At 40.3% G+C, this 25,649-nt stretch overlaps 2 protein-coding genes across 2 annotated transcripts in view; both read left to right on the top strand.

Moving 5' to 3' along the window:
• The window catches only part of TM9SF3 (transmembrane 9 superfamily member 3), a 77,844-nt gene extending 65,293 nt beyond the window's left edge, over positions 1–12,551 (top strand). Inside the window, exons 11-15 of the mRNA XM_006831191.1 lie at positions 511–579; positions 4,631–4,777; positions 5,335–5,418; positions 5,536–5,612; positions 11,209–12,551. Coding sequence (XP_006831254.1) covers positions 511–579; positions 4,631–4,777; positions 5,335–5,418; positions 5,536–5,612; positions 11,209–11,276 — 445 coding nt within the window. The 3' untranslated portion in view covers positions 11,277–12,551. The remainder of the gene's footprint in view (positions 1–510; positions 580–4,630; positions 4,778–5,334; positions 5,419–5,535; positions 5,613–11,208) is intronic.
• Positions 12,552–20,237: 7,686 nt separating this feature from the next.
• Positions 20,238–25,649, top strand: part of TLL2 (tolloid-like 2) — a 192,905-nt gene continuing 187,493 nt past the window's right edge. Inside the window, exon 1 of the mRNA XM_006831190.1 lies at positions 20,238–20,421. Coding sequence (XP_006831253.1) covers positions 20,238–20,421 — 184 coding nt within the window. The remainder of the gene's footprint in view (positions 20,422–25,649) is intronic.

Raw genomic sequence — 25,649 nt, 5'->3', positions numbered from 1 at the left:
TCTTTTATTCTTTCTTTCACTCCATTATAACCTGAGTTTATAATTGTGTAGTTTGTAGGAGAAGGAATTAAGAGCCTAGGAAAGAGTGAGCAAAAACATGACAATAATTTGGGAAATATTTCAGATAGGGGTCATGCTTTCTTTCCCTATGATTTTTGTGTAAATAAATGCCTGTAATGCTAGTGGGAATTATGGAGAGGTGGTAGAACAGTAGCAAACACTTGAGTCTTTCAGGATTTCTGCCAATGGTATATACTGTATGTTCCCAAAATTCAAATCTTAACTTTTAATGCTGGAAGGACTTCTGAAGGTAACTAATTTAGATATTTAAATTAACTGGCTAATTTAAATAGTTTTAAGTGCTACCCATTGTGCCGCTGGATTCATTTTACTGGTTTGTTTCTATTTGTCAAAGATTATTTTATGTACTAAGCATCTGCTTTCTACTATCAGGATATGTATGAATGAAAATCATATTAGAAATTCATTGTTCATTGTAATATTTTCCAGGTTCATGGAGCCTGCAGTTATTGTTTGCCTGGGAGGAATTTTACCTTTTGGCTCAATTTTTATTGAAATGTAAGTTTGGGTAATGTATTTATGCTTCGAAAGATTGGATTGTCTATAGTAAGAGAATTTAGGAGTTGGGGTAGCTATAGAGTCATCAGATGGGAGAGTATTTAATTGCGTTAGTCTGTTAATTCCATAGTTTCCAGAAAGAATTCCATGTAGATTATCTACCCTCAATTTACTTGCCCTAGTCTCAAATATTCAGGTGAAGTTTATACGTGTTTTTTTTTTGTATTGCGTTCTAGACTTCTTTCACCTAACAGGAGATCTTAGATATGAAAGCATGCACGCTAGAGGATGGTGGTGGTGGTTATGTGCCGTGAAGTCGGTTCCGACTCATAGTGACCCTGTGCAGGGTAGTTCTGAGGCTGTAAATCTTTACGGGAGCAGAAAGCTGCATCTTTCTCCCGCAGAACAGCTGGTAGTTTCAAACTACTGACCTTGAGGTTCACAGCCCGATTTGTAACCACTGTGCTATACCACATGCATGATGTAAGGAAGTACTGGTTTCTTTTTTTGAAATATTTTCCCTGATCACCAGAAAAGAATCAGCCTTTTCCCCTCAGCCTCTGTCCCAATATTCCTCGAATGATGGTCTTAGAGCATTTTAGACAAAACAGTTCATCATAGGGGTTTTGTCAGTTCCTGCAGTCATGTGCTTCTGGCTCCTGCTCACTAAATGGCCAGTCACTGTGACAACTCCAGATATCCATGTGCTTGCAGATACCTCACTGCTTGAATCTCTCCTGTTCAATGAAAGACATCTTAACAGACATGATTAGATCTGGCGTTGCTTCATTTAATGAGCTGGCTCATGTAAGGGAATTATAAAAACTAATACATGCATGGCATTTGAACTTAAAACAGCTAAATGTATATCCTTCACTAGTCTTCTTTTTAATACAAAGCCAGTCTTTTCCTTGAATATGTATCTGCCGATAAGAATTCTTGTCATTTGTTTTTTGATATTCATGCACCCTTTATGTTTTCCAGTCTTTGTAAGTGGAACAAGAACTTAAAGACCTTTCTGAAGCATTCTAACTGCAGAATCCTTCTGGATGTGTGCATTTATCCCTGGTCTTCTATAAATGTCTAACCCAGAGCTAATTGTTAAGCTTTTTGCTTATACAATGTTTCCAAAACAATTTTCATTGTAATCAGTTCTTGTTTACTCTCATGTTTATTGGTTTATGTAGCATTTGATTAAATTATTTAATGCCACTAACACAGCTGACATAAACAGATTTGGAAACAACTCCTTGTGGTCACCTACCAGCTTCGAGTGGGCGCTGGTCATTAGTCAGTGTCATTAGTCAGGGATTGGAGTGTGTGTCACTTTAGCTCGTGGTTTAATAAAGCCAGTCGAGAAGGTTCTTGGTAATTCAGGGTGGATCCTTCATTGTTTTCTCATTCTGACCTGACCTCTATTTTCTCTCTTTTTTTTCTGGTCTCCAGTACCTTCTGAATCACATTGCTTCCTGCTTTCTCAGGACTGTTCCATTAGATAGTCTCCCTGTTGTTTCTTTAATTTCCCTTCTGTTGGGCTTCTTTTGACTACTCTCAAACCCATTCTCCTATTAGCCAAAGCTGTCTTTCTAAGGTACCAGTCTGATCATTTCACTTCTTTACTAAAGACTTCTCATCTTTATTGAGCTAATTAAGGTCCAAACTCCATACTAAGGTCAATAAGGACCTTCATGTTTGTCCCTAGTTCACTTCTTCAGCTTCATCTAACTCTTGCCCTTTACATGAAGTTCTAGCCATATTGAATTATATTAAATTATAGTAAACTTCCTTAGCTCTGAGTCTTTGCCTTTGTTGCTCCTATGCCTAGAATTCTCTTTCAGTTTCTTTCTCCTGTATGCCTTGTCTGAGACTTCCCACTGCCCCCCAGTCCTACCCAGCCAAACTGATAAAATGCTCTATTATGTGCATTGGCTTAACACACATAAGGGTACATGATTGCCCCTCCCTCGTGGTTCCCCTTTACACAGGGTAGAGACTGTTGTCTTGATAATTCTACGCTCACTGCTGCCTTGATGTGTGGTAGGGGCTCTGTAGACATTTGTTAAAAGAATGATGAATAAATGAGTAAACAAATATTAGCAAAAGAAGAGAAAAGAAGCTGAAAAGCCTCATTCTAATTTAATGATGATTTAGGTAATGGGTATAAATGTATCATCTGACCAATGAGGAAGAGTCAGGACTAGAATACATCTTTTGGACCCTGGGATCCCTGTGTATTAAACTTCTTCAACCTAGGAACAGAAATCTGTGACACTGAAGGAGTGGCAGAGGAACTGAAGCAGTAGAGCCAACAGCCAGAGCATGAGACAGAGCAGTGAGCTTCCCAGCTTGCAGAGTAGGGTACCTCCAGGCACTTAATTGGGAGAGCTAGGTTTGCTGACCCCTGGAGCTAGAGACTACTGTCTTCAAGCTGAGGCTTATAGTTGGGTGAAGGACCCTTCAGGCATTTATCCGTAGCCCTGACAGAGCTTTGTACCATTGCCTAAGGCCAGGCCATCCTGGGAACACTGCTGAGGAGAGGCTCTCCTGATCAAACACCTGTGCAATGAGCACTGTTGACCTGAATTACAACCAGTTAAGTTCCCTAACAAGCTCCACAACGAGTATGGTGTCAGTTCTGTGTGGCTTTTGCAAATTGCAATGGATGACGGAACCTTGTTGAATAGAGAGCAGTGATGTCACTTTTCTGTAACTTTTTTCCATGAACTTTTTGATGCACCCTTGTAGTTTATATTTAAAATATCCTAGTAAACAGAAAAAGTTTGATGCAAGTAACAGCATATTGAATTATGAAAAGAAAGCCTGAGAAGATACAAACTATCTTCACAGAACAGTAAGGGAAGGAGAACTAAGGAGCCGTTGCTATGTTGTTGTCGTTGTGGTTAAGTGCCCTCAAGTCAGTTCCAACTCATAGTGACCCTATATAGGATTTCCTAGGAAGAGCTGGTGGGTTTGAACTGCTGACCTTGTGGTTAGCAATCTAGTGCTTATACTACAGCGCCACACCAGAACTCCAAATTAAGTGTCACAGATTTCTGTTCCTAGGTTGAAGAAGTTTAATACACAGGGATCCCAGGGTCCAAAAGATGTATTCTAGTCCTGACTCTTCCTCATTGGTTAGATGATACATTTATACCCATGTTGAAATTCCAAGTTTTTACAATCACAATTAACTATGTTAACAGTTGTTTACAACTGAATGATATCATCCTATCATTATCTTCTCCCACCATCAGTAAAAGGGTCATTTGGTGGGAGTCCTGATGTGGTGCTGTGGGTAAATGTGCTGAACTGCAAAGTCGGTTTGAACCGCAAGGTAGGTGGTTCAAGTTCACCAGCCACTCCTAGAAAACCCTTTATAGGGTCGCTGTGGGTAGGAATCGACTTGATGGTACAGCAACAACAACAAAGACCAAGGTTGTGATTGTTGTTGTTATGTGCCGTGGAGTCAGTTTCGACTCATAGCGACCCTGTACAGGGTTTCTAAGGCTGTAAAATCTTTACGGGAGCAGAAAGCCTCATCTTTCTCCCACGGAACAGCTGTAGTTTCGAACTGCTGACCCTGAGGTTAGCAGCCCGTTATAACCACTTCACTACCAGAGCTCCACACCACAAAATTCCATTATCTTTTAATTCCATTTTTTCTAGGAACTTTTTGAATCTCCCTTATAGATTGCTTAAATAATGCTGATTCTTGAGAAAATGAATGAGGGAATTGACTATTTAAAAAATATGGATTTTTTAGCTATTTTATTTATTCTTTCCCACATTTTATTCCTTTAAGCTTATAATTTACTCAGTTTGTTTAAAGATAAGAACCCTATTGAAGGATCTGTCTTTGAAGATTACCAAAAAAAATTTTTTGACAGAATTTTGGAGGACTTAATAGAAGAAAAAAAGGGTAAAAAAATTTGTTGGAAGTTTCTTTTAAATGAGGTAAAAGTGGAACTAAGATGTGAGAGAGACTTGGCAAGAGCATAGTCCAGGTCAAGAATAAGACCAATAAACTTTGCCTTTATTGAATTTTATTTAGGTATTTCATCTTCACATCTTTCTGGGCATATAAGATCTACTATGTCTATGGCTTTATGATGCTGGTGCTGGTCATCCTGTGCATTGTGACCGTCTGTGTGACCATTGTGTGCACATACTTTCTACTCAATGCAGAGGATTACAGGTGGTAAGTACTTACTGTAACAGACTAGTACAAGGGCTTTTATGAATTAGCAGGAAGAACCATTGGGGACTGCAGTAGTTTAAAAATAAGAGTTACAGTGTTTCAAGCAGAGTGAAAGTTCTATCTAGAAGTCTATGGTGTCGATCTGTCCCCTCCAACACACAATTAGAAAACTGATGATGATGTTAAGAGTGAAAATGAGGCCGATTTTTGTCTTTAATTGAAGAAGCGTACTATGTTAGAAATATTTTTACAAAGTGCTTGATGTGGAAAACTCTCAACGAGTAAGTGTAGTATAGTTCCATTTCAAACCCAAGGAGACTTCCGTCTGAAAAAGAAAATAGTTTACTTAAAGAGTTACCTATGCTAGGCAACTGGATAAAATTCAGGACTTCTCCTTCCAGTTCTTAGGCTGTCTCCTTGTCGATATATTTAAGTGCCATGTACATGTATTTGTTTGTAAATATGCAGAATTTTAAAGGATATTTTCATAAAGTACTTTGCTTTAAGATCTTTGTTTTAGTACCATTCATTTACTGTTTTGTTTGTTTTCTTTTCAGGCAATGGACAAGTTTTCTCTCTGCTGCATCAACTGCAATCTATGTTTACATGTATTCCTTTTACTACTATTTTTTCAAAACAAAGTAAGGAGACATTTTCTCAGTGTATTTTAATAAACTAAATTTGTCTTTAAATGCTACATTTTAAGGCGTATGTTGAAAGTAAAAATGGGTATATTTTAACAATTTTTTTTTTTTCAGGATGTATGGCTTATTTCAAACATCATTTTACTTTGGATATATGGCGGTATTTAGCACAGCCTTGGGGATAATGTGTGGTAAGTTGTGAAATTCTTGGAATACCCTGAGTGCTTCAGAATCAGAAAAATATAATAATTAAGAAGATACTGTAGGATAAGCACTGGACTGGGAGCCATAAGGTCGGTGGTTCAAACCCATCAACTTGCTCCTCAGAAACCTTATACAGGGTCACTGTGAGCACTTAATAACAAACAACAGTCTTTCTGTGTTATATTATTTTCAGTACAACAGTTAGTATTCTCATTCACGTAGAGAATTCGCTCTCTTAGCACCAGCAGCAGCAGGGTTGTAATGAGGACTCGATGATTGTGTGTTAGTAAGCATCAGGTAGATAATGGAAACTCAGTGAATGGTGGCTGCTGCTGGTATGTTGATTGGGTCTGAAAGTCCTTGGACTTCCTTCTGTTCTGGGTTGTGTCTTTGTTTATGCACAGTCTGTGGGTTTCCATACTTGTAATTTCACCTGGCGCTGTGGGTTAATGCGCCAGACTGAAAAGCCATTTGAACTGCAAGGTTGGTGGTTCAAGCTCACCAGCTACTCCTCGGGAACCCTATGCAGGGTTGTTACGGATCGGAACCAACTTGATGGTACTTAACAACAAGTCCAGGCAGAGGTACTCTGTGGCTCAGTTTTTTACTCTATGTTGTTGTTAGGTGCTGTCTGAATCGGTTTCAGTCCTACGCCATCATCAGAACTGCTATTATGCTTGAGCCCATTGCTGCTGCCACTGTGTCAGTCCATCTTTTGAGGGTCTTCCTCTTTTTCACTGACCCTTCACTTTACCAAGCATGGTGTCCTTCTCCAGGGACTGGTCCCATCTGATAACGTGTCTGAAATATGTGAAAGTCTTGACATCCTGGCTTCTAAGGAACATTCAGGCCGGACTTTTTCCAACACAGATTGGTTTATTTTTCTGATAGTCCATGATGCTTTCAGTATTCTTCTCCAACATCGTAATTCAAATGCATCAATTATTCTACAGTATTCCTTATATGTGGAGTCCTGGTGTGGTGCTGTGAGTTAATGCACTGAACTGCAAAGTCGTTTGAGCCTCACAGTCGGTGGTTCAAGCTCACCAGTTGCTCCTTGGAAACCCTGTAAGGGTCGCTATGGGTCAGAACCAACTCAACAGCACTTAACAGTTAACAACAAATTCCTTGTATGTTGTACAACTTTTACATGCATATGAGGTGATTGAAAATACCATGATTTGTATCAAGTGCACCTTACTCTTCAAACTGTAACTTTGCACTTGCACATTTTAAAGAGGTCTTATGCAGCAAATTTTCCTACTGTAACACATTGTTTGATTTCGTGACTGTTGGTTGCATGAGTGTTGATTGTGGATCCAAGCAAAATGAAGTCTTTGATAACTTCAATCTTTTTGTTTGCTTTACATTGAGGTGCAATCCATACTAAAGGCTGTGGTCTTTGATCTTCATCAGTCAGTATTTTAAATCCTTTTCACTTCCAACAAGCAAGTTTGTATCATCTGCATTATCACTGGTTGTTAGTGAGTCTTTTTCCAATTCTGAGGCCACGTTTTTCATATAATACATTTTCTCAGATTATTTACTCATCATACAGATTGAATTCTTGTTGATATTAAGTGCTGTCGAGTCGATTCCAACTTACAGTGACCTTGTATAGAGTTTCCAAGGAGTGGCTGGTGGGTTTGAACCGCCAACCTTGTGATTAGCAGTCCAGTGTTTCTTCTACAATGCTACACCAGAACTCCATATAGATTGAATAAGTATGGTGAAAGAGTACAACCTTGGCACACACCTTTCTTGATTTTAAATCACATAGTATCCACTTGTTCTGTTTGAAAGACTGCCTCTTGGTCTGTGTACAGGTTCTTGATGAGTACAATTAAGTGTATAGGAATTCCGTTCTTCACAGTGGTGGCCTTAGGTTGTCATGATCCACACAATGGAAAGTGTCTGTATAGCCAATTAAACACCAGTAAACATCTTTCTGATATTTTCAGCTTCCAGCCAAGATCCCTCTGACATCAACAATGATAAACCCAGTTCCACGTCTTCTTCTGAATCCAACTTGAATTTCTGGCAGTTCCCTGTCATTGTACTATTGTAGCCAGTTTTGAATTATCTCAGTAGAATTTTACTTGTATGCGATATTAATATCACTGTGATTTCATGCTATAAATGAGGCTGTTACCTTATAGGAATGAAATAAAGCTACAGGACTAACCATTGTGGAATCATTTCCAGATACTGGATAATTCAGACACTACTCCTTTTGTTATTTGCCATTGCCTTTAAAAAAATAAAATAAGAACTTCCTCTGTTAGCTTTAGGGTGAGCAGTAGATTAAGGAAGTGGAATCTTGTTAACAGGTTCTAAGCATATGATACTTGTGGGCACCTTTGGGTACCAAGATGTCTTTGTTACTCCATCTAAAGAGCTTTATTGTTCACATACGAAGGGGCTTCAAAGAGTTAATGGAAAAATTCCATTATCTTTTAGTTCTATTTTTCCATGAGTTTTGTTTAGTCCCCTCCAACACTATGAATGTGATCATGTGTACACACACATGAGGTTTGCCTCATGAGTGCTTATCCTAATACTTCTACAGCTAAAGGGAAGACATTCTCTATGTTTATAGTCACAGCTGTGAGAACCATTTCCTGTGATAGTTAGCCAACTTTAAGGGAAATAGGAACTAAAAGTTCAGCGTAAATGTGTGTCATATGGGAATGTTCTTGTTGTCTTGCTATCAGAAGGTGCATTTCATATTCTTGATCCACCCTTCTTTTAGACAGTTGCTCACTGGACCCTCTTTATTTTAGTCTGATTTCTTAGTGGACCTGTTTTGATATTGACCAGCATTCAATGAAGCATAGAATTACGTGATTGTACAAAGGGCTGTTGTTGTTTTGACTCATTTATCTATCTTAGAAAAACCTAGAGAAGTGGAAATTTACAAAGAAAATAGAATAAATATAGCTAAATTGAAATTCCATCTTGTTGCTGAAAATCTTGTCACATTTACAGTTCCTTTGCTATTTTAACTGCCCCAGCATTTATTTTTTAATGGGTTTATTTGCCTTTTCAGTACTAATTGATTTTGGGATGTTGGGAGAGAAGTGGTTCAAACTGGGATGGAAGAAAATGGGATTATAATACAAAAATTCTGTGTACCCATCAGTTTATGTTGCTAATTTTCTTTCAAGTGAACTTGAAAGAAAAAAGTTGATTTAAAGCAATGACTGTGCTAAAATAGAGATAATATTTAGACTGTTGTCTTTCTGTTATAAGCATTGCATTTTAGAGTTAAAAAAATCAAGTTTTAAAAGCACATCTCTTCTATTCCCAAAATATTTCTTTTTGTAGAGAGCACAGTGAATGTCCTGTTTTTTTATTAAGTAATATAAAACTATTCTTGAGGTACTCATAAAATTAGGAAAAGTGATTCTCTAGGTTTATACAGTTTTGCTTTTTAAGTACATCTATGCTCAAAGGGGGAAAATGTTTTGTAAGTGTGAAAAATTAGGTTTGGTTTTGGACTTATGTTATACTATGCTAGTTAAATTTTTGATGATTGTTAAATTTTTATAGGTATTTTATGTACCATGAATTCAAGTTTAGTTTTGCAAAATTGAATGATTTTTTTTTCTTACCTCATGAGGAAATGTATCATTACTACTACTTTAAAATGTATTCCTAGTATTTTAAAGTACATATCACTATTTCATATTATGAAAAAATATTCATTAATTGTAAAGATAATTAAAAATAGACTTGCTTTGTCATCTTGGTGAAGGTATTTATTTAGGGGGTATTCTTAATATTTTGTTATTACTGTTAAGTGCTGTTGAGTCAGTTCCAACTCAAAGTGACCTGTTTAAGGTTTTTGAGGAGTGGCTGGTGGATTTGGACTGCTGACCTTGTGGTTCAAACTCGCATTGCAGTCGAGTGCTTATCCTACAGCACCACACTAGGACTCTGTAAGTTTTACCATAATTAAATATGGTAAAAGGTCTTTTACGATATTTAGTTATAGTAAAATTTCCAAATATATGTAAAAAGAGAGACAGTAGTATAGTATGCCCTAGTATACCTAACACCCAACATTAATGTTGTCATGATCAGTCTTATTTTATTTATACCCCTATCTGTCCCTCTCATTCCGACAGGAATCTCAGACCTCATGTCATTTAATCTGTAAATATTTCCATGTGTGGGCGTAGTAAGTCTACTTTCTTAATATGCTGAAATGTTTAGTTGTTCAAATTTCCTCAACCCAAGACAAGTTAAATGCTTGTTTCTTCCCTTGCATATATACCAGTTGGTTCAGAGGTTCAGAATAGAAGTTGGTTCAGAGGTGACCGGTTAGTTAGATGTGTGTGTGTGTCATTGTTAACTCATTTTCATATAAGGTTTACTTTTAAACTTTCACTAATACTGGGCTAGATGGTTAATCTTCTCTATGACTCAAATGACCCTTTACCTTGTTCAAAACAAGTCTGAGAGGTCTAGTAAGTGTTTACCTTAATGGACTATCTAGTTCATTCATTCAGAAGATATTTTTTGAGTACCTTCTTATGTGCCAGGCACTCTTTTATCCACCACAGACAATTATCCTTTCTGGTGTTTTGAGCACCATCTGAGGCTAATTATATATATAAAAAAATTGTTTTCAAAATTCCTGAACTACTTACTCTCTCTCTAACGCACTCTCTTAAGTATGTCTTCTTTTCTACCAACTATGCAACTCTTACAACTTCAATATAAAGAAGTAATCATAGAAAATGCCTCTTCTTTAGAGTTGCAAATGCCATTGGGTCATGGTTCTCTGTCCTCCCTTGAGAAAATATGCAGTCACTTGTGATGTATCTATATGTTGCTGTTTGTTTAAGGGCACATGCTCAAAGTAATGAAGATCTGTTTTTCATTCCTCAGATTTTCGTCGCCATCAGATCTGTCTTGCTTTTGTAAGAAGTGTGTATCAGTTTTCGTAGTCACTGTTTGTTGTTGAATGCCTTTGGCTTAGTTCTGAGTCATAGCGACCCTGTATAGGATTTCAGAGGAGCTGCTGGTGAGCTTGAACCACCTACCTTACAGTTCAAAACAACCTTGCAGTCCAGTGCGTTAACCTACAGAGCCACACCAGGACTCCAGTTACTGATTCTTGTTGTTGTTATGTGCCGTCGGAGTTGGTACCGACTCATAGAGACCCTGTACAGGGTTTCCAAGGCTATAAATCTTTACTGGAGCAGAAAGCCTCATCTTTTTCCCGTGGAGTGGCTGGTAGTTTCAAACTGCTGACCTTAAGGTTTATAGCCGATTCGTAACCACTACGCTACCAGAGCTCCCAGTTGCTGATTATACAAGTAATAATCAAATGCTTGATTCTGAAAAACAAAACAAAACAAAAAACTGCATCAAGTCAGACTTGTTATAGGAAGGTTAACAAGTGATTTGGAAAGAAAAACAATGAATTTTTAGTAACTTCCGAGCAAATATTAACATAAAGATGTTATCTTAAAAAATAAATTTTCCAACACAGAGAACATTAGTATTTATAGATGATCAATAAATAGCACTCTGTATGTATTTATTTCAAAATATTTTATGTTATCTTTGCAGGAGCGATTGGTTACATGGGAACAAGTGCCTTTGTCCGAAAAATCTATACTAATGTGAAAATTGACTAGAGACCCAAGAAAACCTGGAACTTCGGATCAATTTTTCTTTCATTGGGGTGGACCTTGCACAGCAGAAAAAGCGCAAGAAGAGATTTGGGCTTTAACACTGGGTACTTTGTGGGTCTCTGTTTCGCAGATGGCTTAAAGTAACATCTATTTCCATTGATCCTAGGTTCTTACTGACTGCTTTCTTCAACTGTTCACAGCAAATGCTTGGATTTTATGCAGTAGGCATTACTACAGTACATGGCTAATCTTCCCAAAAACTAGCTCATTAAAGATGAAATAGACCAGCTCTCTTCAGTGAAGAGGACAAATAGTTTATTTAAAGCATTTGTTCCAATAAAATAAATAGAGGGAAACTTGGATGCTAAGATTACATGAATAGAGATCTTCCTGGCGCACTTAGTGTTGTTTCTACGTTATTGAAAAATGATGTTCCAGAAAGATTACGTATTTCTCTTATTTTTACTGCCATCATCAACCTATTGTGGGACATTTTTATATATTGAATCTGGGTTCTTTTGACCTTTTTCTTTCAATTCAACTGCATCCTTTTTTTAAAGAGAGAATTAAAAAAAATAATTCCTGCATGTAATATATCTGCTGTCATCTTAGTTGGACTAGCTTCCCATTTATTTATCTAAAAGTGTACAGTTACATCTTAATTCCATCCAAAGAAGATACAGTCTGAAGATAGAGGTGTACTCTCTACAATACAACTTACTGTACAGTTAGAAAGCAAAGTGTTAAATGGAGAAGATATTTGTTTTTATTAAACATTTTGAGATTTAGATAAAACAACATTTTAACTGAACTGTCTAAAGTGATTATCTTTCTTCCCCCTACCCCCAAGTTAGTCTTCCATCTTTTTTTGGGTTTGAATGAAGGCTTTATATAAAAAATTATTAAAACCATGAAGGGTGGGTAATACGTGTATATAACATTAAATAATGTAACGTAGGTGTAGATTCCCAAATGCTTTTGGATGTACAGATTGACTTCAGAGTTCTTTTTCTGATGATGATTGGTGTAGAAATGTGTGAATTTGGATGGCTTTTTCCATCTTGCCTACCATTGCATGAAACATTGGGATTTCTTCAAAATGTGTGTGTCATGCTTATTTTGGGATGGGAGAATTGTTTCTTCTGTTTCTTTTCTGAGACTCCTACGGGAGCTAAATTTGTAATTTAGAAACATTTAATGTTAATCCTGTCTGGGACACTTAAGTAACGTCTAAAGCATTCCTGCTTTAGGATGTTAAAATAAAATTTCCTGACCAAATTTTTTTGTGAACATAGATGTGTTTGTAATTTAAAAATACCTGTTCAAAAGGCAATACCACTGAAAACCATTTAAGAAAATTTATTATAAATGATGTTTTTCTAATACCCTTTAAGATCCCCAAACTTGCTTACATCTGGATTTGAGTTCAGTCACAAAGTGAATGACAGGTCCTCCTTGAATTCAATTGTGGTCTAAATCTGTCCTGGTTGGTGCACTGTGTGAAAGTGGGCTGGGTTACAGTGGTTAGCCTACTATTGGATGAGCAAATAAAGGTTACAGTTTTCTAAGACAAGTGATTTTACTTCTGAATACATCTTTCTGGAACTATTCATTACGTGAAGTTTTCCTAGAACCATTCAGTTTCTAGTTTAATAGTTTGCTATGCAAATGACCCCTTTAAACAATACTTTATATAGGTATTTTAAGAAAGACTCAAATAGCTGTATTTAAACCTTGATGTGCAACTCATGCCATTAATAATTAATATAAGATGTTTTCATTATATAGTAAGTTTCTACAAATTGATGGATTCTATACTGTAGCAGGTAAGAGTTGAAAGTTTGCTTTTTACTGCCAGTAAGTGTGATTGATGTGAACACAAGCAAATGTGATCAGTAGCTGGAGGTAAAAATAAATCCTTTTTCAAGCCAGATTTCTATTAAATATAATCCATTAGCTCTTTCATTTTCTCTTTTCAACTGCCTTTAAGATCTTAAAAGAAACTAAAATCAGCATGTAATTGCGTGTGTTCTGTAACTTTTTACTACATATAAGGGACTATCACCAAAACAGTCATAGTCTTATCTGATGAAGTGTAAATTGGTAAGCAAGCTTTTGTCTTAATAAAATGAAATATGCTTCTCATGATCTGAATCTTGCAGGTAAAGTGTAGGGTTATTAAAGAATGTATGGTTATCTGCTTTCAAGCACACCAATCCTTTCACTGATTGACATTCTTTGAATTTTTTAGTGAAAAAATAAATTTCTGATTTTCAAATTCATTAAGAGCTCCATTAAAATGAATATAAATCACCTCGAAAGGTCCTTTAAAAATATATTTTTTGGTTTATGATTTCATAGCAGTGCTGGATGAATATGTGTGTGTGTGTTTTGAAGACAATGTAATTCATAAATGGTTTGGTTCCATAGCACTCAGTTGTTGAAGAGTGAAATAGACTATTATTTAATTCAAGTGCAGGATTTTCCCACTCTGTTAATTCCATGTATTTATCTTTCATTTTTAACATTATTTATTCAACTTATCAAAAAGATAAACTTTCCCTGTGGGTGTATAAGCATATTTTCCCTGAAATTTTAACTACACTAGTAGTTGACATCATTATATATGATCCTAGTACGAGAGTTAGGACACAGTGAAACTGTGATGCTGGAGGGTTGATAAGCATTCCTTACTATATCATGTTGAACTCCTAGATTGTACTGGCTTTGCCTGTAAATCCCCGCCTCCCCCCTCCCCCACCCTCACCCCATCATGGTCTTAGAATTCTTTGTCTTGTGCTGCTAATAGTTGGACCTAGTGAATGGTGTGCTTGGGTGTTCGTCATTGCCAGTGGGTGTACCCCTTTATAAAGGTGGTTGCTGCAAATCCCAATTCTTCCAAAAGCCACTTTTATTTAAGGGTTATCCACACTATCCATTTTGATAAAGCTTTTAATTCCTAAATGTTTACTAACCATCATATGCCAAATGTTTTGCAAATAAATGTTACTTTAAAAACCTTTTGAATTCTTACAAATGTAAAAAAGTAGTGTATTAATGTAATTTGTTCAGGAAAATAAGTACCGAGTAGCTTTCGTATGTTAATTCTGGGGGATAAAAGCCTGTTTGTCATCTATACACTTCAATTCCATCTGGGTATTAAATTTAGATTGCAGTGTGGTTTATAAAGACTGTTCAATCTGGAAATGTGTACGTAAGTAGACTCGAAGAGGTAGGATCAATCACAAAGTTAACTTAGCTGCCAAAATTTTTATACGATTTAAAATCAGTATGAGGAATAACTCTGGAACCATATGAACATTTCCTAAAAGCCATCTGATTTGATATTTTTTATTGGAGCTATAGACAGAAAAGCTCAAAAACAAAAGTAAATGAAATCCTTATTTCACTGTTGTGAAAACTGCCTATGTTGAAGTATTGGTGGACTAGGTTTGCTCAAAAATAAAGCAACCTGCTGCTTGATAAAGATGTAAATTTTGCTTTATCAAGTGAAATTCACCAGTTTAGTTCATTTGAAAGTTTTAAGCAAGAGCTTAAGGCAAGGAAGAAGTAGCATGAGATTTTATTTGAAGGACAACAGAGCCTGCTTGGAAAAGCAATATCACTTTGGCTTTTCAACTATGTCAAACTTTCCTCTATAAATCCCCACAGTATGGACAATCATTGACAGAGTTGGAAGGAAACAATTACTGCTTGATGATTACTTCCAGTTTGTATTCACCCCTGATTTGTGTAGGCCATCTTCCAGCTGGCTTTTAGTAATAGAAATTCAGTATATAATGTATCAAATACATTTGAGGTTCTAATCTAGTCTGTTAATTTAACAAGTTGGATTTTAAAAAAGTAATAAAGTCAAATGTACTTCCCTTGGATGTTTGATTTCTTTGCTTTCTAAAACAGTTGAACAAATCATAAGGGATAACCTATTACTGGAGGTGTGTATATGAAGAGATTGCTAATAATTTTCCAGTTATGTAAAGCAGGGGTCAGCAGACTTCCTGTAATGAGCAGACAGTAAATAGTTTGCAGTTATTCAGCTCAAAGGTAGTAGCGCAAAAGCAGCCACAGATGTTATGTAAACTGATGAGCATGACTGGCTGCCAGTAGAACTTTACAATAACCAGTGGGTTATAGTTTGTATGACCCCTGAAATAAAGATCTTAAAATGTTTGATGTCCCTCTAACTTTAAATTTTGAAAAAACAATGAGATTTAGGAATAAAACAGCTGAAAGGATGTGCAGTGAATAAGGCTTTTCTTTTAAAGTAATTTGTATTTTGCCTTTTTTTTTTTTTTTAAATAAGCTCCAATGCTACACTCAAATTCCACTTCCTAATGCCTAATATGAGTCCCGGTGTGGCGTTGTGTATTAATGCACCAGACTGCAAAGCCATTTGAATTGAAGGTCAGCGGTTCAATCTCACCAGCTGCTCCTCAGAAACCCTGTACAGGGTCACTATGGGTCGGAACTGACTCAGCAGCACTTAACAACAACAACAATGCTTAATATTGGAGCCCTGGCATGGTGCTGTGGGTTAATGTGCTGGACTGCAAAGTCACTTTGAACTGCAAGGTCGGTAGTTCAAGCTCACCAACTGCTCCTTGAGTCCCCACAGGGTCGCTATGGGTTGGAATCAACTCAATAGCACTTAACAACAAATGCCTAGTAATACATTGATTTTGCCTAGTACTGAACTGCTTTTTCCAAGCAGTTTCACGTAAGTTCTAACAACCCAGTGAAGCTGGCATGGCACAGAGCTACATTTTGTAGATAAGCACTTAGGACAGCTCAAATAGTAGCCCAGGAGTCAGATAAGGACCCTGTTGTCTCGACTGTTGGAACTGTAAAATGAGGGATATCACCTCTCCAGCGTCAGGCGCACATAATGTAGAAATTACACTGACACGCTGTAGGATAAACACTGGACCACAATGTCAGCTTAAACCAAAAGGTTTGTGGTTCAAACTCGCCAGCTGTTCTTGGAAACTTACAGGGTCACTATGAGTCGAAAATGACTTGACACTTAACAAGTATAAGGAATTACTTTTTTTGTTGATTTATGTCAAAATCTGGCTAATTTCTCCAGGTCTATTTGTAACTTTTTCATCCCAATTTTCAACTATTTAAATCCTTGTCAGCCTTTTTTCTCCTCATTTTTTATTAGCTGCTTCATTTGATAATTCGTGTTAGTATAAATTGGTACAAATTTGGATTACTTCTGATAACTAGTGAACACTTACTATCTGGAAAACCAACTTCTTGGCTTCACAGTGATAACTATCTTATTAAACCGTTCTTCTACAACTTAGTATTAGAAAAGGGGAGAAGTAAGTATACCTACATTGGGACTTAGTGAGCTAATGGCGTTGTAGTCTGCAAATGTATTTTTAATGAATTTGGTTTTTGAAGTTTGTATTTTAAGGTGACAAGAGTTTCAAATCTTAAAAATGAGATGTTGTAGGGGAGAAGTCATTTTAATTGGCCAATGGCAAGGTGGTTTTTAGTGTCTCATCAAGCCTTGAAGGTTATGGGACTTAACCTTGAAGACCTGTGAAGAGGGGAGAAAGTCTAGAGAATGAGGTGTGAGAGAGAGCTCCAAGTTGGACTTTGTCAGGACAACTCCAGGTTACAGAACAATAGAGTGGGGCAGACATAGGTAGTTTCGTCTTAAATGTGATAGCCGCTATAATAGGTATTGCCCCAAGGATGTGGGTTAGCAACATGTCCCAGGCAGAAAGATCCTATTAGAATGTTACAGAGTGTTTAAGGTGGATCTTAGATAAAGTTTGTAAAGGGTCACAAAGGTTTTTAAGCAGTTGCTAAAATTTATAGCAATATTGAATATTTTAAACCACTTTTTCAGTGGTCAGCAGTGTAAACTAAGGAGCCAGCAGATGAGTGTCCACTTTATTCTGGAGGTTTTGCCTTGTTGGAAGAGATGATGGTGTTGGTGGCCTGGAAAGACAGAATGAGACACAAGCTGCCTCAGTGGAGGATAGACCTTAGACTTGCAGGGGATTGAGAGGTGCTGCATAACCGGGCCACTTGGTGTAGGGAGTTTATGCAGTGAGGTGGGTGAGGAATAGACATCTAAAGGAGAAAAAGCATGTATCCACTTAACAGGTTTAACACAAGACAATTGAGGAAACTGCCAATAATTAGGAATATAATAATTACACAAAATTGAAAGCAGCCTTTTATTGTGTGTTTTTTCCCACCAGTCTTTCATGGAATTAACATTTAAAAAATAATCTTTAAAAAATTATTTGAACCTAGATTAGAGTTTAACACAACTGGTGAAATCTGGAACTGTGGAACTGATTTAAAAAAAAAAAAGATGCTGTTGAGTCAGTTCTGACTCAGCCACCCAGTTTAGGGTTTCTGAGGAGCACTTGATGGATTTGAACTGCTTGGCCTTGCAATTAGCAGTCCAGTGCTTATCCTACATTGCCACACCAGGACTCCATGTATATCTTAACCATTCCTTTTCAGTTGTTCCTATCTTGTCTTATATTCCTATGAGCCAAATAATTCTTGTTAGGTGATAGCCTAAGTAATATCTAAACAGAGCATCTGGTGTGAAGTAGCAGCTTGCTTATCCAAGAGCACTACTCTTAAAAATATTTGGACAAAGTGTTTGTAAGAAGACCTGGCAGCTAGTCACCAGGTGGGGATAGTTGTTAACTGCCATTGAGTCGATTCCGACCCATTGCGACCCTGTGTAAGGTTTCCAAGGAGCAGTTGGTGAGCTTGAACCACAGATCTTGCAGTTTAAACGACTTTGCAGTCTTGACACCTTAGCCTATAGCGCCACACCAGTACTCCAGGTGAGGATTAGAGGTTGTAAAAACTCACCATTTCCAGGCTTATCCTAGAAGTTGCCTCGAATGCCTGTTTTCCAGAGGAATTCCCTGGTAATGAAGCCAGTTGGCTGTTTACCTACTGCCATCTGGAGACCTGGAAATGTCACAGAAGTTTGTCAGGATTTTTAGATTGTTGACTTTGTGGACTGTTCTGACAATTGGTGACCTTTACTGGGGTGAAAGCAGAGAACTATGGCGTTGGGTTTGACTCCTTCCAGCATTCAGGCAGAAATGTTCAACCCCTTTCTATGCCTATCTCCTATTTGCTGGCCACTTGGCCTTCCCTGCCATTTGGTGGGATCCATTCCCCCTAAATTCTTTCAGGCCTGCAGATCTTGCCTGTTCTGGCTCGATCTTGTATGTGCCCATTTTATGAAAACTCAGTTGGAAGCAGTCAATCCCTTGCAGTTTTTACCAGGAACCCAGATAAAGTATCCAGAAGGATCCTTCCAGTAGTTACTTTTAAACAGTAATGGGTTTTAATGACATATTATCCTCATTAATAGCTGAAAAGATGGATGATAGTAATGCAAGAGTAATACAGTAATACAGCCCTGTTCTAGGGTCCCTGCCAACAGCTTTGTCATTAGTGGTTGTGAAGAAATGTAGAAACTCCAAAGAATTTGGACCATTTTTCTGTTTGCTGTTTAAATGATACAAGACTACTGAGTGTGATACTGGAAATCTCTACATGTTGGTATGCTTGATTTTTTCCTTGATAAGGGCAATTTTGCTCGCATAAAAAGGTCTTTGAAAAGTCTCATGGTGGTAATACTTTTTATGTCTGTAAATCAAAATGGTTCAGTTCTGAAATTTTAAAAATTTAAGGTACAACACTGTTGTTAAGTGCCATTGAGTCTGTTCCGACTCATAGTGACCCTGTGTAGGATTTCTGAGGAGGGGCTGGTGAGTTTGAACCACCCACCTTGTGTTCCAAACCGACCTTGAGGTCGAGTGCTTATCCTATGGTGCCACACCAGGACTCCAAGATATGGCATAGCGGACTTCCAATATCTCTTGATGATTTTCCTAAATTATTATTTTTGCCCAGGGGTCAGTTATTTTTAATAGACTTTATAAAGTGTCCTTTTTTATCCCATAAGTTAATGGTGAGTAGTTTATTAATAAGACACGCCTGTACTTAAATACCAGTGGCATGTGCGGTTGTTCATTTGTCAAACTTTTTCCATGTATGAAGCATCTTACAGTGTTTTACTAAAGGATAGGGTCACCCGGAGTGGGAAATCAGCGTTTAAAACGATTCCTCCTCACATGAGCAGCCACTATGTTTGTGGGTGCAGCAGCAAGCGCCCTTGGTAGCTGGAGGAGAGGATGAGCGTTAGATGGCGGACACAGACCGCCTGTTGGGAGAGCTCAGAGGCTCACAATCCTGGATTTTTCTGCGCGGAGAGACGATTCACTTCAGGCCAGCAGAGCAGCAGAGCAGCCTACAGCAAGTTGGCTGCGACGCGGACCATTCACCTCATGCTTCTGGTCCTGCGCTCCGAGCTCCAACAGCTGCAGGCTGCCTTCGTCCACGTGTGCATCGGGAGTTGTAAAGTGAGTTGTGAGAATAAAACACGTGGACAAGTTGAGCCTTAATCTTCAGGAGGAACGTTGTTGGCGTCTGGAGGCCGTGGTGGCGGCCGGAGAAGGGTGCTCCCGGCTCGGTGGGATGGCCGGGGTCCCCAGGTCCTTAGCCTTCAGCATCTTCACCTAGCTCCCCTTCCTCCGAAGTTGCGGAGGTGCCGGGAAGAGGAGGGGCCTCGCTTCGGGCACCCGGGTGATTGGCTGCTTAGGGTCCCTGGCGAGGGCTGTGTGGTCCAGCCCGGGCGGAGAGGGGCGGAGCGGACACTGCTCCAATCGCCCCCGCCACCGCCACAGTCACAGCAGCCGCAGCCTTGGCCGCCGGCGGCCCGAAGCGGACAGGGGGCGCCACGTTCTGCTCACCCGCGCCCGAGCGATGCCTGGCACCCTTGCGTAGTCGCTGAGGCCAGCCCAGCTCGACCCGTGCGCGCCCCTCGCTGAGCCGAGCTCTTCGTACTCACCTCTGCCTCGACCCCGCCAGCCCCTCGAGACCATGCCCCCGGCGACTGCGCTTGGAGCCCTGGGGCCACTGTTGCTGCCTTTCCTGCTGCTGCTGCTGCCCCGCGGTGCCGGGGGGCTCCGGGAGCACTCGGGCACCGCCTCTGACCACTGGGTGCTGGAGAGCGAGGAGGGCGCGGAGCAGCAGCTGGAGCACTACCACGACCCTTGCAAAGCCGGTAGGTGCCGCCGCCGCCACCCGGGAAGTCCGGCAGAAGTTTGCCTTTGAAATGTAAATGAGGTGGTGGGCAAGCCAGTGCTGCCGTCCGTGGGGCGGGTCCCCCAGGCTTCCCGGGAAAACAATGCCCAGAGAAGCGGCTGAAATCCCACTCCGAGGCCGGGACCGCCCGGGCCCAGTGTGCGGCGCGCTGGGGGTGGCGGCGGGGCACGCGCTCCCTGGGCGAAGTAAGGCCGCCTGACAGCCAGGTGTCAGGAGAAGCCGCGGCCCGACGCCGGGGCCCGAGCAAGAGCCGGCCGGGGCGCGGTGTTGCCAGGCTCAGTTGGAGTTGATGGCTATGATTTCGTGTCGTTTGTAAGTTTTGCACAAAGTTTCCCAAAACCTTGTGGTTACTCTATGGAAGAGAATTGAAAAAAAAAAGAAAAGCTTCCCAGCGGCAGAAAACAAAACGGTTGCGGTGGGGTCTGTGTGTGTAACTCACGTTGTTGTGAACTTCCCTGTCGCTGTCTCAGCGTGGTCCCGGCCTGGGGGTCGCTTGGGGCGGGCGGAGAAGGAAGCCGGCAGGTGCTCTAATCCCACCAGGAAGTGGCGCCCCAGAACGCGCGGGTATTTCTGGCGCAAATCGCCGCCGGACACCGCACTCCAGCTTTCCAGGAGCCACCAAGCGGCTCCTGTGTCCCAAGGGGAGCAAATTCTCAGCTGGGATCCTTGAGGCATCAGCTCAGAAGGGTCTAAGTACATGATCCAGAAAGAGCCCACGGGCCGGAAGCAATTCCCAGCTGAGAGAGACGGGTACACATGCCCCCCAGGAAATGATGGTTCTACTAGCCTGTTGAGACGCTCCTGGTCTTTGGCCCGGACCCTTAGGGTAGTAGTGTTTGTCTCTGAACTTTGGTCCAGTTACACTAGGCGGCCCACAGAGATGAATGGACAGAGCAAATAATTCAGACTCAATCCGCGGAGATACTGTATGTAACAGGCCAGATACGAATGCCAGGGGCCAGTGGTCCCAGTCCATATTCCTCAGTTTCTTCATCTCAAAATTAAACCCCACTGCCGTCGAAATGATTCCGACGACTCATAGCAACCCTATAGGGCTCGTAGTATTCCCAAGGCTTTACATAAACCAACTGTCACATGTTTCTGCCGCGTAGTTACTGGTGGGTTCTAGAACTGACCTTTAGGTAAGCAGGGGAGCTCTTAAGGAGTGCTTAAACTCCGCGCCATGAGGGCGCTTTATCGCTAATTGGGCATAGCATACTTATAGGAAGACTCGGATGGCTGATGAAAAAATTTTCTGCACACAGAATGAAAATGATCTCATTGCAATTATTTTTTATTACTACTGCAGTGACTCTGGTCTGGGGCTGGCGGGATCAGAACTGAGGAAGGCCAGATTACCAGGAGACTGGAGGACCTTGGGGGCTTTGAGAATTTCGTGAAGGCTGAACATAAGGCATGAGGTCTTACGATAAAGGAAGATTCCCCCCAAATAGTTGCCTGTTACTGTACTATGTGGAACTTCTGAGTTAGGGTGGTGGATGGAAGAGTTAGTGCCTGGGTGATCTGAGAGGCCATCAGCAGGTATCCCAGGTCCTCACAGATCTAATTCACAACCAACGGGTACGGTCTCCATGAACACTGTTGGAATCATGACATTGCCCTTGAAGATAGGGGAACTGCCAGGGTTGGGCAAATGGGGTGGGAGCAAAAGGGATGGGTCAACCATTACTCTGTTCCTGTCAGATCCTGTGCAAACTGGAGCTGTAGGAGGAAGTATGGCTGCTGTGGCCCAGCATGCAGAAGGTGAATTTGTATTGGAAGGTACTGAGAACTTCAAGTATACACTGAATCCAAAGACGAGTGAGGGATAAGTCTACCTGCGCAGGCTCCCTGGCTTTCTGGCGCAGCCTTACAAAATACTCCAAGGCAAGTTTGCCTGTCAGGCTTCATTTTCTCCAGTAATTTTGGCATGTGGGGCCAGGATGCCAGTCAGTGCTGGATAACTGGGCATACGTGTTCTGTGCATGGCATGGGATTGGCAGGCAGGGATCTTTGAGTGTGGCTTCCATGAATCCTTCATAGCCACCCTTGGATAATCCCAACCCATTAGTCCCTCCCAGGGCTGTGTTGATGTAAGAGTGGGAAGGCAATGGCAGTGGTGATGACATTGGAGATCTGGAGCGAAGGTAACTCTCAGTCTGCCGGTCTTCCTGGGGATTTCCAGACCGAGGGAACAGACTTCTGGGGAGGCCAGCACATATCTCACCACTGCACTGAAATCTCAAAAAAATCACTTCTGGTATACACCGCATTTCTTGGTTGCATATTTGAACCAAATTTCTAGGGGCAGCTCTCATCTGGTGAAATCCCAAATCCCTAACTTTTTAGCCAGAGGTCTTTCTAGGACCAGCTTCAAGGCTTTGATTCTAAAACATTTCCCACCTGCCCCTTCTTGAGCATGTGTCTTCATTCTGCTGAAGATCCAAAGTGCAGAGAAGAGAGCTCTGAGTCAATGCCTGGCCTCTCAGTGGCTGTGTTAACTTGGCTAACTCTCCTCTCTATGGGCCTCAGGTTCATTATCTGTAGAATATTAGTTTCAAGTCACAGACCCAGGGGACCCCCTTCGTTTGAGCCACAGAAACCATCTTGCCTGGATCCACTTACCACGTTCCAGTACCTGCTTTGTCTTACAGGCAGTTGAATTTGTGCCCCCTGGCTCTTTTCTGCTTCGTGTTCTATAGTTCTGTGACCTTCGGTTCTAGCCCAACCTCTCAGAGTTCTCATCTCAGCTCTGATATTTATAAGCCTGGACCGTGGACAAGTCACTTAATTTCTCTGTGTCTTATTTTACTTGTTTGTTGGAAGGAATAATTCCTAATCGGTTGAAGTGCTTTGAACAGTGACTGACATATAGTTGCTGTTTTTAGGAGCCTTAGAGTCAGTTCCAACTCATAGTGACCTGAGGCACAACAGAATGAAACACTGCGCTGTCTTCACAGTCTCTGTTATGTTTGAGCCATTGTTGCTGTCACTATGTCAATCATATTATACTGTTGGAGGTCTTCCTCTTTTTTGCTGACCCTCCATTTAACCAAGCATAATGCCCTTCTTGACCCCTCCCAACAACATGTCCAAAGTACAAGAGAGCAAGTCTCACCATCCTCACTTCTAAGAAACATTCTGCCTGTACTTTGTCCAAACACACATTCGTTCATTGCTCTGGCAGTCCATGGTGCTTTCAATATTCTTCTCCAACACCCTAATTCAAATGCATCAATTCTTCTCCGGCCTTCTTTATTCATTGTCCAACTTTCACATGCGTATGAGGTGATTGAAAATACCATGACTTGGGTCAGGTGCACCTTAGTCCTCAGCTACTCTGAAGAAGTCTTGTGCCGCAGATTTGCCTAATACAATGTGTCTTTTGATTTCTTGACTGCTGCGTCCATGAACATTGATTGTGGATCCAAGCAAAATGAACTCCCTGACAATTTCAATCTTTTCTCCATTTATCATGACATTATTTATTGGTCCAAGTATGAGAGTATTTTTTCTTTATATTGAAATACAGTCCATACTGAAAACTATAGTCTTTCATCTTCATTAATATTTCAAGTATTTCAAGCTAGCAAGGTTTATGTCATCTGCATATCACAGACTGTTAATAAATCTTTCTCCAGTCCTGATGCCACGGTCTTCATGTAGTCCAGTTTCTTTACTTATTTCCTCAGCTTACAGATTGAATGAATTTGATGGATCCAACCCTGGCACACACCTTTTTTATTTTATACAATTCTGTATCTCCTTGTTCTGTTCTAATGACTGCCTCTTGGTCTATATGCAGGTTCCTCATGAGCACAGTGATGTGTTTGGGAGTATCCATCTTCAAAGCGCAATTTGTAGTTTGCTATGATCCACACAGTTGAGTGCCTTTGCGTAGTCAATAAAGCACAAGTAAATGTTTTTCTGGTATTTTCTGCTTTCACCAAGATTCATTTGATGTCAGCAGTGATATCCCCTAGTTCCAGGCCCTCTTCTGAAACCAGTGTGAGTATATGGCAGTTTCCTGTCGATGTTCTGCTTCAACTGTTTGTGAAAAATCTTCAGTAAAATTTTGCTTGCATGTGATGTCAGTGATATTGTTTGATGATATCTGCATTCCATTGGGTCACCCTTCTTTAAATGGGCACAAATGTGGATCTCTTTCAATTGGTTGGCCAGGTAGCTGCCTTCCAAATTTCTTGGCATAGATGAGTGAGCTCCTACAGTGCTACATCAGTTTGTTGAAACTTTTCAATTCGTATTATATAAATTCCTGGAGCCTTCTTGTTGCCACTGCCTTTAGTGCAGCTTGAACTTCTTCCTTTAATGTCATCGGTTCTTGGTCATATGGTACTTCTAGAAATGATTGAACGTTGTTGTTTTTGTTAGGTGCCATCGAGTTGGTACTGACTCATAGTGACCCTATGCACAACAGAACGAAACACTGCCCAGTCCTGGGCCAACCTCACAGTTGTTGCCACGCTTGAGCCCATTGATGCTACTACTTTGCCAATCCATCTCGCTGGGGGTCTTCCTCTTTTTCTCTGACTCTCCACCTTACCAAACATGATATCCTTCTCCAGCGACTGGTCCCTCCTGACAATATGTCCGAAGTATGAGTGATGAAGTTTGGCCATCCTGGCTTCCAAGGAGCACTACTTCCTCCAATACAGATCTATTGGTTCTCTTGGCAGCCCATGGTACTTTCAACATTCTCCTCCAACACCATAACTCAAAAGCATCAATTCTTCTACGGTCTTCCTTATTTACTGTCCAACTTTCACATGCATATGAGGTTATTGAAAATACCATGGCTTGGGTCAGGCACACCTTAGTCCTCAAGCTGACATCTTTGCTCTTCAACACCCCAAAAGGTCTTGTGCAGCAGATTTGCCTCATGCAGTATGTCGTTTGATCTCTTGACTGCTGCTTCTGTGAGTGTTGATAGTGGATCAAAGAAGAATGAAGTCCTTGACAACTTCAGTCTTTTCTCCATTGATAAGGATGTTGTTTATTGGTCCGGTGCTGAGGATTTTTGTTTTCTTTACATTGAGATGCAATCTTTACTAAAGACTGTGCTCTTTGATCTTCATCAGTAAATTTTCTAAGTCCTCTTCACTTTCAGCAAGCAAGGTTGTATCATCTGCATATCACAGGTTGTTAATGAGTCTCCCTCCAAGCCTG

Source organism: Chrysochloris asiatica, unplaced genomic scaffold (assembly GCF_000296735.1).
Source record: "Chrysochloris asiatica unplaced genomic scaffold, ChrAsi1.0 scaffold00003, whole genome shotgun sequence".
NCBI lineage: Eukaryota > Metazoa > Chordata > Mammalia > Afrosoricida > Chrysochloridae > Chrysochloris > Chrysochloris asiatica.
The sequence above is the reverse complement of the archived record's forward strand: the minus strand, read 5'-3'. Positions and strand labels throughout refer to the sequence as shown.